A 14,719-nucleotide genomic window follows, 5' to 3' on the forward strand; every position below is an offset into this window, starting at 1 on the left:
GGAGGGACCTAGACGGCTTTAGGCGGGAATTTTTAGAATAGTGAGTACAAGTGACATGCATTATCACTTAAGTTGCTTATTTGAAGGTGCTAAGTACTACTGTATAATGATATTTTCTCTCCATTTATAAGTAATAATTCTTGGGCTGAACTCTTATGGATGATGAATTCGGCATCAATTTATTATGGCTCGGTCATTGTGTGGTTTAGCCGAAAAATCACCCCACCCCTTAAGCTTGAGACTGAAAATGCAATATCAAGGTTATCAACTATAAAGGTTAGTTTAGAGTTGAACCAGAAAGCATTTAACGCAATGGTGAAAGATTTGGACAACTTTGCCAGAAATGTGGTGGAGCAAAAAGGAAGAGTAGACAATGGCGCAAGAAGCGTCTTCTCTTCTGTTCCGATAGCAATTCACAGGCTATAATCATTGAGAACTTAGGGCTCGTTTGGAACTGCTTTAAAATGATTGAAAGAGCTTTTTGTGAATCTGTTTTTGGAACCAATCTTTACTAAAAATGCAAGGGAATCCTGAAAAAACCAAATTATGGTGAAGAAATTCTATTTTCTTGTTTACTGGAAGAAACTGATCGAAGAAGTTGGCAAAATGTATGTATTATTAATTTAGCATGTTCAATTTTCGTAGAGTATATTTTCTTATTGAGAATTAACTCCACATTTGGTTTCTTCGAAGACTCAAAAACATGTCGTGAAAGCTACTTATGTAGTATAAGGGATCAACTCTTATCTTACGGATCAACAAATGTGGCTCTCTCAATTTTCGGACTCCCACAAAGTTTTTTGATCAATTAAGCTGAAGGTAAGCATTAAGTTGCAAACTGTGGCTTGAAAGTGTTACAAAGCAGCCAACTAAAACGGCTCTAAGCCGAAGAAAATATATACACAATGGAAAGAAAAATTTACAGCTAATTCTGTTGAATCTTCCGGGAGATGAATCTTCCGGCGTATCCACAATGGAAAGAAAAATTTACTTAAGAGGAACATGATTTGATTTCATGATTTGAAAGAACCCTCTACGGGAGATGAATCTGCTAATAGTCTGGCAAAAAGAGGAACATGATTTGATTTCATGACCGTCTCTTGTTGCGCAGTTGAGGAACATGATTTGATTTCATGACCATCTCTTGTTGAGCAGTTTAGGGATGGTCAGGTCTGCCCCTCCAAACCCATCCATTATCCCATTTGCCCAAGGGAACTCAGCTCTGGCCGTCAAACTACACGAAAAAACATTAAGTGTTTAAAGTAGCACATTGAATCAAAACTTGATTCAATAACGACATGGAGCGAAAAAGCCTTCACCTGCTTCTTAAAACAACACATGGCATGCCCACTCGCTCAGCTCCAGCCACACCATACTGGCTTCCTGAGATAAGAACACAATCGCATACAGGTAGTCCAGCAACTTCTGCCCCAGCTCGCAATGCAAGAATGATCTTCTCTAAGCTGGCAGAAAACAATTAGACAATATATTGATTACTCTACTCATTCATCGAGTATGAGAAAGAATAGGTTATATTATGAAATCGCTCTTTAAGTATGAGAAAGACAATAGGTTATATGACGCTGAAATACTAAGACTGAGATCAAGAAAAGGAGGGGAAGAACTTGCACAAGCATTTTCCTCACAAACGGTATATAATCTCTTCCTAGTCTAATGTAAGCATAGACGTGACAAAATCACGCGTTTCTCTTAAACCCTGAACATCAGAAAACCCATAAACGTGACAAACCAATTCTGAAGGTGTCGAATTAACAATAACAAACAATAAAACGAAATGAAATATACTAACCTTTCAGACCGGCAAGTATTAATATCCAAAGTCAGCTTTAGCATTAATGCAACCTCCTTTGCAATCCTTTGTTTATCAGCAGAAACTGGCCCAGAAATCAATAACAGAGCCCTTTAGTACCCAACCTTCTGCACTGGAAAAATGTATATCACAAAACATATACATGACTAATTAACGAAGATGAAGAGTCTACCTGCTTTTATTGCCTCCTTAGCTTGTTGCTCATCCATACGAGAAGAGAATCCTGTATCATTTACCAGTTGGTTATACAAACTCTGTAACACCTCGTCATCATCGACAATCTTTAGCTTTGAAACTCTTTCCTCGCCAAGCTTTTCAACAATTGATCTGACATTAACAAAAAGAAATAGATATTAGCTTCGTCCTCTACCATCAATGGAGTACCAGAAATGCATCACAGTACTTTATAAAGCAGTAGAAAGTATTCAACCCATTCCTGTCTATTTGTACTTAATCACTGAATGTAACTTGCAAACAAAGAGCTAATGAAACTCGCATTCTAACGTCTCCAAAACCCAGAGTATGTTGGTAACTGTCTGGAAACTTACCTGGCAATATGATTCTCACTCTTACTATATGTTGTCAGTACGACAACAGGTATTCCTTCCTTGTATGCACCATCAATAAACCTGCAAATGGAAAGGAGAAAATGAGTCTAACTGTTGGAAACAATGGAGAAACAGAATATTCACATATGAAATCCCACAAAAAGTCAACTGATTAATTCTAGTCCGTTTGTTTTTGTTTGTCCATGGTTCATCACTTCTAGCTTCCTACAGATTTAGGATCATCAGTTCATCTAGACTCGCAACCAATAGACTTCTGAACATTATCAAGAATAAACTTCCAGCATGCCTAAGGCCCAGTCCAAGTCAAAACTTCTGTAAAAAGTCTGGTATATTTGACATAAATAAATGCAAGCTAGCTTCGATTTCACATCATTTCTTTGGCAACACTTCAGCAGAATCTCCAAATGTTGGTAATGGTGAAAAATATCCATACCCAAGTTCTATATATTGCTTAAAGCTATTTCCAAATTTCGGAAATTCCGAAAATATAGCTGAAGCCAAGAATGTCTAAGCACTGATAAAGAGGTTTTGCACATGGTTTTGGTCTAAGCTATTCATAGTTGAAGAAGGTAAAAATATCAAGCAGAAATTTAGACTCGGTATATTTGAGAGCTAAAAGGTTGTGTAATCATCCAAGTAAATTTTCTGTCATCAGAAACTCACTCTTCAACTCCAGGTCGTAAAGTCAAACTTTCTGACATCAGAAACTCATCCATTGCAATTTTCTGTCAAGAACAGATTAATATTAGCTACTTTCATTCTACGTATGGGAGAGCTAAAAGACGGTAAATTTGAAGCTCAGCATGTGTTAATTACATATTTATTAATTCCTCTCCCATTCATTAATGTGTTTTACACTTTTACCTTATATTGTAAGATATAAAAGATAAGCGATATTTTTACCAACAATAAAAATAATAAGCTATCAAAGTAAAAAGTGACATGAGTTTGCAAATATCTCAGATAAGCAACTTTTATTTTGGGTAAAAATGATAATTTTCATAGATAACTACATGATCTCTTAATATAGTGATTAACCAAAAGCAGATTCCTCATTAGCCCTGGAATTATAAATTCTTCCTTGTTTTTGTTCCTCAGTATACATAACTACATGATCAAAATATATCTGCAACAAAGACTAACATTTCTTTTTGTGTATATCCTATTTTCCGATGCAATGCTGGACATTAAGCTTTGAAACAATCATTGATCACAATCCAATCAAACCAGCAAAACTAATCCATGCAGCCGAGTAGAAGTAATCAAATACTAATAATTTTTGTGCGAAGGACCTAAGTCTAGACTTGTATCTCCGTGGTACGATCAGATATAAATGTTGAGATGCATCCCCAAAGCCTAACTTAAGCACTGAATAAGACCGTACCTTCTTTTGCAGAACATTTTTCACAAATAAATCCACCTGACTTGGTTGCAATGAACTAGGCCAACCAATCTGAAAGATAGATTATAGTAGAGTCAGAAGAAAGGGATACATAACAAAGGAAAATTTCAAAGAGCTACTTCAAGCTAATCATACTTTTCAAAGACAACAAAAGAGTAAACACACCGCATTAAAATACAAATTCAGCATCTTTTCCTCATCACCAGCACTTGTCCTGAAAGATTAACATAAACTGCATTTAAGGTATTAAAATTGATAAAACCTTAATCCTGATGTTCACACACTTTTTTCCAAACCATATATGGGGAAAATAAGGCAAATCCTGATGTAAAGCGAACAAGTAATCTGGGCCACAATCTTGTGACTTTCCACCCAGATACGCACTCGGAAATGTAATTCAATTGACTCATACTTGACTGAACCAAACTCATGAATCACGATTTCAAGCCTACTAAATAACTTAAAGAAAAAGAAACCAAATAAATAACTTAAAGAACAAGAAAACAAATGAATAATCTAAAGTCATGAATCTTTACTCATAATTTTAATTTCCTACCTTAGGAGGCCCAAGTAAAGAGGCTCTGTCCAATATTCATAGCCAAGTCCAACCTTCTTAAATGCTGCCAATATATCACAAGATAATACAGTGAGATTAACACACAAAATGCAAATTGATCAAGAATACTTAATACATTAGGATTAAATTACTGCATTTTCACACCTGCATTGAAGCTTTCGCAGTTCCCCAACTGATAAGCATCCATAAGAACCCTGAAAGAAACGAAGGGAATCTTTAAAAAAAAAAAAAAAAAAAAAGTTTCCGAGAAAACCCAACTCCAATTCGAACACTGCATCAACAGATTGCTTCAAAGAAACCATGAAAACACGAAAACGAGATCAAAGAAGCAAGAAAATGTGAAAAGAAAAAAAACAAATTAATCGAAATGCTTGGAGTAAGAAGGGGAAAGAAATCGTCCTACCCGTCAACTTCGAGAAGAACAGCCAGTTCCTGAGATGGGTTCTGGTCCTTAGCGCCGGAGAGCGAGCTGAATGCGGCGAACCGATCGAAGTGCAGACATTTTCCGGGCAAAGTTGAGTTTCTTGGGAAAGTGGAGGAAAATGGACGGACCAAGTTGGGGTTGCGGTTGTTCTTCGGGAGGGCGAGGAAGCGAGCGGTGGTGTTGTTACTTGACAGGAAAATGGCGGCGGTAGAAGAAAAGGGCTGAGCTCGGAGAATTGAGCGCGAAGCGGAATCCATGGCAGTTAGAAGAAGAAAGGTGCTTGCTTGAAAACGGTTATTGTTGATTTGCAGCTGACTGGAAGAAAAAATCAGCTTTTATAGCAGAATAATGGCGGTTATTCGTGAAATGACACATATACCCTTCCTGGATTTTCTACCTCGCGTCTCCTCGCGACCCGAAACCAACCCGAGAAAAAACCCGATATAATATGGGGGTGATCCGGCATGTCCAATTTCTGTTAAAAGCCCTTGAAGTTCAATTTTTTTTTTTTAAAAGCACCAGCTTGATGGCTTCACAGTCCACCATTGGAGAACGGAAAAACTCACAAAGACATTTTAGCGTTTTTTCGGCCATATTGTGTGATTGACTAGCGCAAAAAATTGAATCCAAAATGTATCTCATGGAATATGAGCCTGAAATTTGTCCCCAATTGTTAACCGTGATAGTTCCCATGAAGTTCAAGCTCGTTTTTGGGGATTTTGACCCAAAGTGTTAATTATAAGTTTGAAGACAATACAGTGATGGTGAAGTCACTAAACCCAGAAGAAAGATTTGTTACGTCTCTTCGTGCCTGCATCCTTTCTTCCATGCATGAATTTCGTCAAGGATGGGATTCTGTTACTTGTTTCTCAAGGCATACAGAATTCTTAGCAATTACATCCTCGTTGAAAATTCATCTGCATGATTGGATGCATAGAATTAACTGTGCTAAGATATCCTCTCACATGCTGCCCTACAATACAGTAACTGGAATTTTCACATTAGAAACGGTCTTCTAGCAGCTTGTTGGTTTTTATGAAATCACTGATTATTAGAGACTGTTGGATAGTGTATTGAGCAATTATAGGGTTAACTTTTGTTAGAGAACAAACTCTATGTAGTCAGGTTTTTATGTGTTTCAGTTTATAAAATTATTAAATAAATTATATAATGATTATATATTATTACTTAAATTACTTGTTTGAGGACACCCAGTACAGTACCTTAATATTTTTTCTTCGTTTAAGTGGGAATTCTTAGGTTCGATTTATGTGGATGACGAGTTTGATACTAATTTATTATGGCTTGGTCACTATGTAGCTTAGCCAAAAAATCCCGCCACCTCTAAGCGTAAATAATAACGTTGTATTAGAAATGAAAGAAAATTACGTACTTGTGAAACTTTATACACACACACACACTAGTATATGCCCACATACAAAGTGTGAAATTTTTTACTTTGGTTGTTAAATTGAAGGAGAGAGGAAGAGAGTGAGAAAGAACGTGGGAGTGAGGAGAGAGAGGTTGCTTTTTATTTTATTTTTTAAAATTAGAGATAATAAACTTACATGTAGATGAAGTTTAGAAGAGAAAAAAACAGCAAAATATTGTTTTATGAAATTACTTTACTGTCCTTAACTTTTTGGTTAAGATTTTCACCATTTTTTAGTTGACAAATAGAGTTTCATTAATGTAGTTTTATATATCCCTTTTTTTTGTGCAGTCTCTTAAGATTTTGGCGGTCATGGCTACCATTGACTTGGATGACAAACCAAATTATGTTGACAAACCAAATTATGTTGAAGAAATCCTCTTTTCTTGTGCATGAGCTCCTCCATTCTATGAAACAAGAAGATGATGATGGAACTAATAATATGGTGCATTTTTTAATGCTATGATGCGTAAATTAGGTTTTGATGATACTTTTTGTCTGTGGATTTGGAAAATACTTGGGTCTTCACGCTGACTTTGGAGCATCGAAGAAGAAAATACTTGGGTATGTCTGGATAAACTTGTTTGGCACCGTACGAAGATTGGGGTGTATTATGTTTAAGCCCGGTTATTGGATTGCTCAAGAACTTAATCGCAATGGGGAGCTAGGGCGGAAGGGAGTTGGGGAGTCAGAGTGCAGGGTAAAATAAGGATAAGGTGTGGTCTTCTATTTGGCGTTTGGAGGTTCCACATAAACTCCGGCATTTTATTTGGAGATGCTGTAAAAATATATTAGCGGTTCACCTTAACCTTAACTGACGGATAATTCTACTCAATACTACATGCCCAAATTGTGAGGATGCGATGGAAACACAAGACAATTTATTTTTCCATTGCCCATACGCTCGGGTGTTTTGGTTTGGGAGTCCACTCCAACTAGACTCGACTTTGGTTCAGGTAGAGGATTTTTTCAAAAAATGGAAGTGGTTATCCAATCGGTATGAGAAGGTTGAAGAAAATGGGAAAATAACGAGATGGGTGGTGTGTGGATTATGGAGACTTTGGAAATGCAAGAATAGTTTGGTTTTTGAGAAGCATGTTGTTCAACCAATTGAAGCTGTTAGGATGTTACAACAACAATGGAGGGAGGTAGAGCCAAGGGGAACAAGGTTTACGAATGGAGGTAGGGCATCGGCAGGCTAGGGTGGAGAGTGCGTTGCCATCGTGTTGGTAGCGGTCTCCATTTCGTACAATTAAAATTAATTGTGATGGAGCTTGGGTTAGAGAAACGGGACCGGGAGGATATGGTTGGGTGGCATGGAATTTTGCTATAATTTTTAAAGCCTCATAAGGTGTGGGTAACATTCTTTGTGAGTCCAGTCTTATGGCGGAGGCGGAGGCAATACGTGCAGGATTAGTGGCGTGTGTGGATAAAGGGTTTGATGTTGTCCAGGTGGAATCGGATTAAAAAGAATTTGTGGATATGATCAGCGGAATCACTCAACCAAACGTCGTGATTGAAGGTTTTTTTTATATACATTTAGTGTATACAAATGCAATTGAGGTCAGTAGATTTTATTCTTGCTCCCCGGGTTTGTAATCGAGCAGCACATCTAGTGGCGTCTTTTGTCTTATGTATGGGAGGATTTCATACATAGGATTCATTTGAGCCAGAATGATTGTTGAACACTTTGGCTTCTGATGTAAACATTTTTATTCGAGTTTAATAAAATCTTTCTTTCGACCAAAAAAAAAAAAAAAAAAAGGTTTAATGAAAGCTACTTAATTACGCAACGGATTAGCTCTTATCTCACATTTAACTTAATTTATTCCCAATTATCTTATTGTGGCTAATGTGACTGATTGATTGGAATCAATTAGGATTTGTACTTTAATTTGTTCCATGTCCCGTTTTATTTCTTGTTAGTACTTTAATTTGTCTTCCTTGTAGCCCAGTTGGTTAAGAGCATTCTCCCGTTCACTCGAGTACAAATTGGTTAAGAGCATTCTCAAGTTTGCTTCTAGTTGAAGGTACACATTAGATTATAAAAGTTGAATTCATACTCTTATATTGCAAACTGTGGCTTAAAAATGTTACAAAGCAGCTCTAAGCTGAATAAACTATACTGCATCAGATTAACAGCTCTAGTTCTGTTCTAACTTTTGACAGATCCCTCTATGGGAGATGAATCTTCCGGCATATCCACAATGGAAAGAAAAATTTACAGCTCTGCTAATAGTCCGGCAAAAGGAGGAACATGATTTGATTTCATGACCGTCTCTTGTTTCGCAGTTTAGGGATGGTCAGGTCTGCTCCTCCAAACCCATCCATTATCGCATTTGCTGAAGGGAACTCAGCTCTAGCCGTCAAACTACAGAAATACACGAAAAAACTTGATTCAATAACAAGGATTTAAAGAAGTTGTAAACTGGCAGGAGTTTGTTCCAAGCAACTCAAAAAAGCCTTCACCTGCTTCTTAAAACAACACATGGCATGCCCACTCGCTCAGCTCCAGCCACACCAGACTGGCTTCCTGCAATAAGAACACAATCGCATACAGGTAGACCGGCAACTTCAGCCCCAGCTCGCAATGCAGCAATGATCTTCTCTAAGCTGGCAGAAAACAATTAACACACCAAAGGGAACAAGAGTCACTTAGGCACACATTACTACTCACTCATAAAGAGTATGAGAAAGAAGAGACTATATGACACTGAAACACTAAACTTGAGATCAAGAAAAGTCAATGCAACAGCTAAGAAAAGGAGAGGAACTTGTACCATAACAGCAAAGGATTAAACACTAGATATATGATATCACACTTTAAGTTGAGTGCTGAATCATACATGCATAACCGCACAAACGGTTCAAATTGGTATATAATCTCTTCCTGGTCTAATGTAATCACAAGTTTCTCTTAAACCCTGAACATCATAAAAACCCTAAAACAAAAATAATAGGTAGACACAAACCAACTCTGATGGGGCCGAATTAACAACAAGAAACAATAAAACGAAACGAAATATGCTAACCTTTCAGACGGGCTAGTATCAATATCTACACTCAGCTTTAGCAATGATGCAACCTCCTCTGCAATCCTTTGCTTCTCAGCAGAAACTGCCCCAGAAATCAATAACAGAGCCCTTTAGTACCCAACCTTCTGCACTGGAAAAATGTATATCACAAAACATATACATGACTAATTAACGAAGATGAAGAGTCTACCTGATTTTATTGCCTCCTTAGCTAGTTGCTCATCCATTCCAGAAGATAATCCTGTATCATTTACCAGTTGGCTATACAAACTCTGTTCTACCTCCTTATCTCCAACAATCTTTAGCTTTGAAACTCTTTCCTGACCAAGCTTTTCAACAATTGATCTGACATTTACAACGAGACAAATAGGTATTAGCGTCGTCCTCTACCATTGACGGAGTACCAGAAATGCGATTTTTTAATCAGAATAGCACCAGAAGCACATTGAAAGAGGAGAAATGTGTCACAGTATTTTAAAGCAGTAGAAAGTATTCAACCCATTCAGAAACAGGAACTAAAATCATAATAAAAAAATTAATCATTTCCTGTCTATTTGTACTTAATTACAGAATGTAACTTGCTAAATAAAAAAAAAATAAAAAAAAAAAAAAAAAAAAAAAAAGAGCTAATGAAACTTAGGTTGGTAACTGTCTGGAAACTTAACACAATAAAAACGTATGTTAATACCTGGCAATTTGATCCCCACTCTTGCTATAAGTTGTCAGTACGACCACAGGTATTCCTTCCTTGTACGCCTCATCAATAAACCTGCAAATGGAAAGGAGAAAATGAGTCTAACTAAACATGGCATTGACATGCACATGAAATCTCACTAAAAGCCAACTGATTATTTTGGTTAATCACTTATAGCTTCCTATAGATTGAGGATCATCAGTTCATCTAACCAATAGACTTCTGAATATTTATCAAGAATAAACTCACAGCAGGCCCACTCTAAGCCAAAACTTTTGAGAACAAAGTCTGGTATTCTTGACATAAAATAACAGCGCTTTGATACATAGGTAGCAAGCTAGCTTCGATTTGACATCATTTCCTTGGCAACACTTCAGAAAATTTCCAAATGTTGGTAGAAAAGTATAGCTGAAGCCAAGAATGACTAAATGAGTACTGATAAAGAGGTTTTGACATGGTTTTGGTCTAAGCTATTCATATTTGAAGCAGGTAAAAATGTAAAGCAGAAATTTAGACTCGGTATATTTGAGAGCTAAAAGATTGTGTAATCATCCAAGTAAGTTTTCTGTAATCAGATCAGAAACTCACTCTTCAACGCCAGGTCGTAACGTCAAACTTTCTGACATCAAAAACTCATCCATTGCAATTTTCTGTCAAGAACAAACTAATATTAGCTACTTTCATTGTACAAGTGGAAAATAAAATAATGGGAGAGCTAAAAGGATATTTATTAAGACCTCTCCCATTCATTAATGTGTTTTACACTTTTACCTTGTACTGTAAGATATAAAATAATAAACTATCAAAGTAACAAGTGAAATGAGTTTGCAATTACATCACATAAGCAGCTATATCTTTTGTGTAAAAACGATAGTTTTCATATGTAGCTTCAAGCAGAAAATCAAAAAAAGGTTCTGTTGTTTTTAAATCAGCCTGCTCACCCACCCTGGAAAAATATACAAGCAGTATACAGTGTTTAACCAAAAGAAGATTCCTAATTGGCCCCGGAATTATAAATTTTTCCTTTTTTTATTCCTCAGTATAAATAACTATATGATCAAAATATATTGATTCAAAGACTATAACATTTCCTTTTGTGTATGTCCTATTTTCTGATGCAATGCTGGACTTTAAGCTTTGAAAAAATCATTGATCATAATCCTATCAAACCAGCAAAACTAATCCATGCAGCCAAGTAAAATAAATTAACTAATAATAATTTAAGCCTTGTACGAATGACCTAAGTCTAGACTTGTATCCCTAAAACCTAACTTAAGCACTGAATAAGACCGTACCTTCTTTTGCAGAACATTTTTCACAAATGACGCCTTCTCACTTGTCGGCAATGAACTAGGCCAACCAATCTGCAAGACAGATTATAGTAGAGTCAGAAGAAAAAGATACATAACGAAGGAAGTTTCAAAGAGCTACTTCAAGCTATTCATACTGTTCAAAGACAACAAAAAAGTAACACACCCGATTAAAATACAAATTCACCATCTTTTCCTCATCACCAGCACTCATCCTGAAAGATTAACATAAACTGTATCTAAGAACCTTTGGTATAAAAACTGATATAAGCTTTATCCATATGCTTTCACACTTTTTTCAAAACTAAATATGAGGAAAATAAGGCAAAGCATGTCTGTAAAGCGAACAAGTAATCTGGGTCCGAATCTTGTAATTTCCACATCGAAAAACTCTTACGACCCAGATACACATTTGGAAATGTCATTCAATTGACGCATACTAGATTGAAGCAAAGTCATGAATCATGATTTCAAGCCTACTAAATAACTTAAAGAAAAAGCAACCAAATAAATAACTTAAAGAACAAGAAACCAAATAAATAATCTAAATTCATGATCTTTACTCATAATTTTAATTTCCTACCTTAGGAGGTCCAAGTAAACAGGCTCTGGCCAACTTGCACAGTCAAGTCCAAGCTTCTTAAATGCTGCCAATATATCACAAGATAATACAGTGAGATTAACACATAAAAACACAATTTAATAAAAAAGACTTAAGACATTAGGATTAAATTACTGCATTTCCACACCTGCATTGAAGCTTTGGCGGTTCCCCAACCGATAAGCATCCATAAGAACTCTGAAAGAAACAAAGAGAATCATCAAGAAAAAGGTCTCCGAGAAAACCCAACTCCAATTGCAGCAATAAATCAAAGGAACCACCAAAACACGAAAATGAAATCAAAGAAGCAAGAAAATGTGAAAAGAAAACAAATTAATCGAAATGCTTGGAGTAAGAAGGGGAAAGAAATCGTCCTACCCGTCGACTTCGAGAAGAACAGCCAGTTCCTGAGATGGGTTCTGGTCCTGAGCGCCGGAGAGCGAGCTGAATGCGGAGAACCGATCGAAGTGCAGACATTTTCCGGGAAAAGTTGAGTTTCTTGGGAAAGTGGAGGAAAATGGAGGGACCAAGTTGGAGTTGCGGTTGCTCTTCGGGAGGGCGAAGAAGCGGGCGGTGGTGTTGTTACCTGGCGGGAAAACGGCCGCGGCGGAAGAAAAGGGCTGAGCTCGGAGAATTGAGCACGAAGCGGAATCCATGGCAATTAGAAGAAGAAAGGTGCGCGCTTGAAAACGGATATCGTTGATTTACAGGCGACTGTAAGAAAATATCACTCGTCTCCCTCATGGATTATCTGTGTAGCGTGTCTCGACGACCCGAAACCAACCCGAGAAAAACCGATGTTATTTGGGCCTGATTCTGCAAAGTCCAAATTCTGTTAAAAGCCCATGAAGTTAATAAAACAGTTCGTTTTGGGGTTTTTGACCCAAAATGTTAGTTAATAAATTAGCCCATTCTTATTGATTAAAAAAGAATCAACATTTAATCATTGTTTAAAATTTCTTTTGATACGATCGATATTTACATAGAAATATCTAAAAAATCAAAGAAAGATATGAAAATAGGGGGTGAAGTTTGAACTTCACTTCATGTCAGGGAAACTCTTAAGTTTAGGCTAACATTGACATATATCGTTCATATTTCTGACACATCTGTAAAACATCGAAGAAACTCTTATATTTCGTCCAAACCAAGGTTTGATAATCCCTAAAGTTATATTACGTCCAAACCGATATCAATATTCGATATATCCGTCGATATTTCTCCAAATATGCATATCAATATTTTCATCGATACTAATAATTTTAAACATCACATTTAATATGAGGTTTGACTCCAGCTCCCAGGTTTATGCCAAGGCGATAATGACTTGAGCTAAATGTCATAGATGAAAAATCCACAAAATGGATAATAGGAACGATCATCACTAGATGACTCTGATAGTCTAGGTCATAAATTTGATCATGTATGTATTTGGTTATGGAATTTTGCTAAGAATGTTATATCTAGAAAAAGGATATGTTTGAAAGTGCTTTTAATAAGTAAAAGTAATTTTAGATCACCACAAGCGGTTCTAACTGTGTTACATAGAAAAGTTAGAAGCAGAATGAGGACGGACCTACTTATATGTTACAAGTTTAGGGTTTAGCCCAAGTGCAGCCAGTGGCGGAGCCAAGATTTATTGTGAGGAGGGGCCTCACACAAGTATAGAAGAAAACTAAACCAATAATGATTATAAACTTACTAATGCAAAACATCATAACATATATCGAAATAATTAAGTAGTCAAAATTAACATATGCATAGATAATTTTATCTATTTATAGTAATTATAATTATTCTCGACGAGTTTCATATTTTGAAACCATTGCATGATGTCATCTATACTACTTGAAGTATTATTAAACTCAATAGAGAACATTACTAAAAATTTTGCAAACCCTAAAACTCAAGGAAGAGATAGGATAGAATAGAAACAAATATTTTATAGAGAATAATGGAGTTTCACAAACCTTATTGTTCTTTATTCAATAAATTTGGGATTTGGAATGGCTACTTATATGAAATTCAAGAAGAATAGGTAGAATAGCTCTGCTAGTGCATAAGTGAAAGACAATTTTTTTAATTAAAAGTGAATAATGGGTTTTAATTTAATGTCATTGGTTCGTGATAATGACTATTTGATATATTATACTTAATTTTGGGATGAGATTTGGATGAAAAGATAGATAAATGATTGGATTTTTGTGTTAAGTGTTGAGAAGGGTTGAAAGCAATAAATAAGTATAATACTAATCTTGTTTTTTAAAATTAGGGTAGGCCTAGAACTACTCTAATCCTCATGTGCCTCCACCAGTGATGGCGGCGAAAAAGGTATTTCAAAGCTCAACCATGCAAGGAAGACAAGGGTTCTGTTGTATTGAATGAAATGAACGTTTCAGTAAGGGAAATATTTTTGCTCATCACCCTTAAGTGATGGTGATACTTACCACATTATTTATCACCGTTGAATGAATTTAAATTTTGAGATTTATGTATATTCATATCACATATCTCAAAATTTAAATTTGTCTAACGATTAGAAATAAGATGATCAGCACAGTGAGAAAAACTGATACCTTTGACTAAAAGGATTGGCTTCTCTATCTTTTATCCATTTCCCTTTCCATTTGGAAAATAGAAAAATGAAACCCTGAAGTCAAATTTAGAATTTTGACCATTCTTCGTCATAAACAGACTTTCTTTTTCTTTTCTTTTCTTTTTTTTTTTTAAAAAAACAGAACTTTCTATTTTAGTGATGAGTGGCCGTTTGTTGTGTCGGACTATCTCGGACTGGATTAGCTTCAAGGACTAAGCTGGACTGGCTTAGACTAGACTAAACTGTAC

General features: G+C 36.1%; 2 protein-coding genes across 2 annotated transcripts; both read right to left on the reverse strand.

Annotated features, from left to right (window-relative positions):
- Positions 1 to 1,131: 1,131 nt before the first annotated feature.
- LOC137729491 (CBBY-like protein) lies at positions 1,132 to 5,060 on the reverse strand. Its single transcript, XM_068468452.1, has 11 exons — positions 4,783 to 5,060; positions 4,524 to 4,573; positions 4,359 to 4,422; positions 3,968 to 4,016; positions 3,785 to 3,853; positions 3,064 to 3,125; positions 2,380 to 2,460; positions 2,004 to 2,158; positions 1,811 to 1,895; positions 1,320 to 1,463; positions 1,132 to 1,234 (listed from the first exon to the last, which is right to left on the reverse strand). Exons 1-11 carry the CDS (start codon positions 5,058 to 5,060, stop codon positions 1,132 to 1,134), a joined length of 1,140 nt encoding a protein of 379 aa, XP_068324553.1.
- A 3,186-nt stretch (positions 5,061 to 8,246) lies between these two features.
- On the reverse strand, positions 8,247 to 12,606 carry LOC137729492 (CBBY-like protein). The gene is made up of 11 exons (XM_068468453.1): positions 12,254 to 12,606; positions 12,024 to 12,073; positions 11,858 to 11,921; positions 11,441 to 11,489; positions 11,260 to 11,328; positions 10,553 to 10,614; positions 9,959 to 10,039; positions 9,461 to 9,615; positions 9,268 to 9,352; positions 8,705 to 8,848; positions 8,247 to 8,606 (listed from the first exon to the last, which is right to left on the reverse strand). The coding sequence occupies exons 1-11, from the start codon at positions 12,529 to 12,531 to the stop codon at positions 8,504 to 8,506; spliced, it is 1,140 nt and encodes a 379-aa protein (XP_068324554.1). The 5' UTR covers positions 12,532 to 12,606; the 3' UTR covers positions 8,247 to 8,503.
- Between the last annotated feature and the right edge of the window lie 2,113 nt (positions 12,607 to 14,719).

The sequence above is a fragment of the Pyrus communis genome, chromosome 3 (assembly GCF_963583255.1).
Source record: "Pyrus communis chromosome 3, drPyrComm1.1, whole genome shotgun sequence".
In the NCBI taxonomy this organism is placed as follows: domain Eukaryota; kingdom Viridiplantae; phylum Streptophyta; class Magnoliopsida; order Rosales; family Rosaceae; genus Pyrus; species Pyrus communis.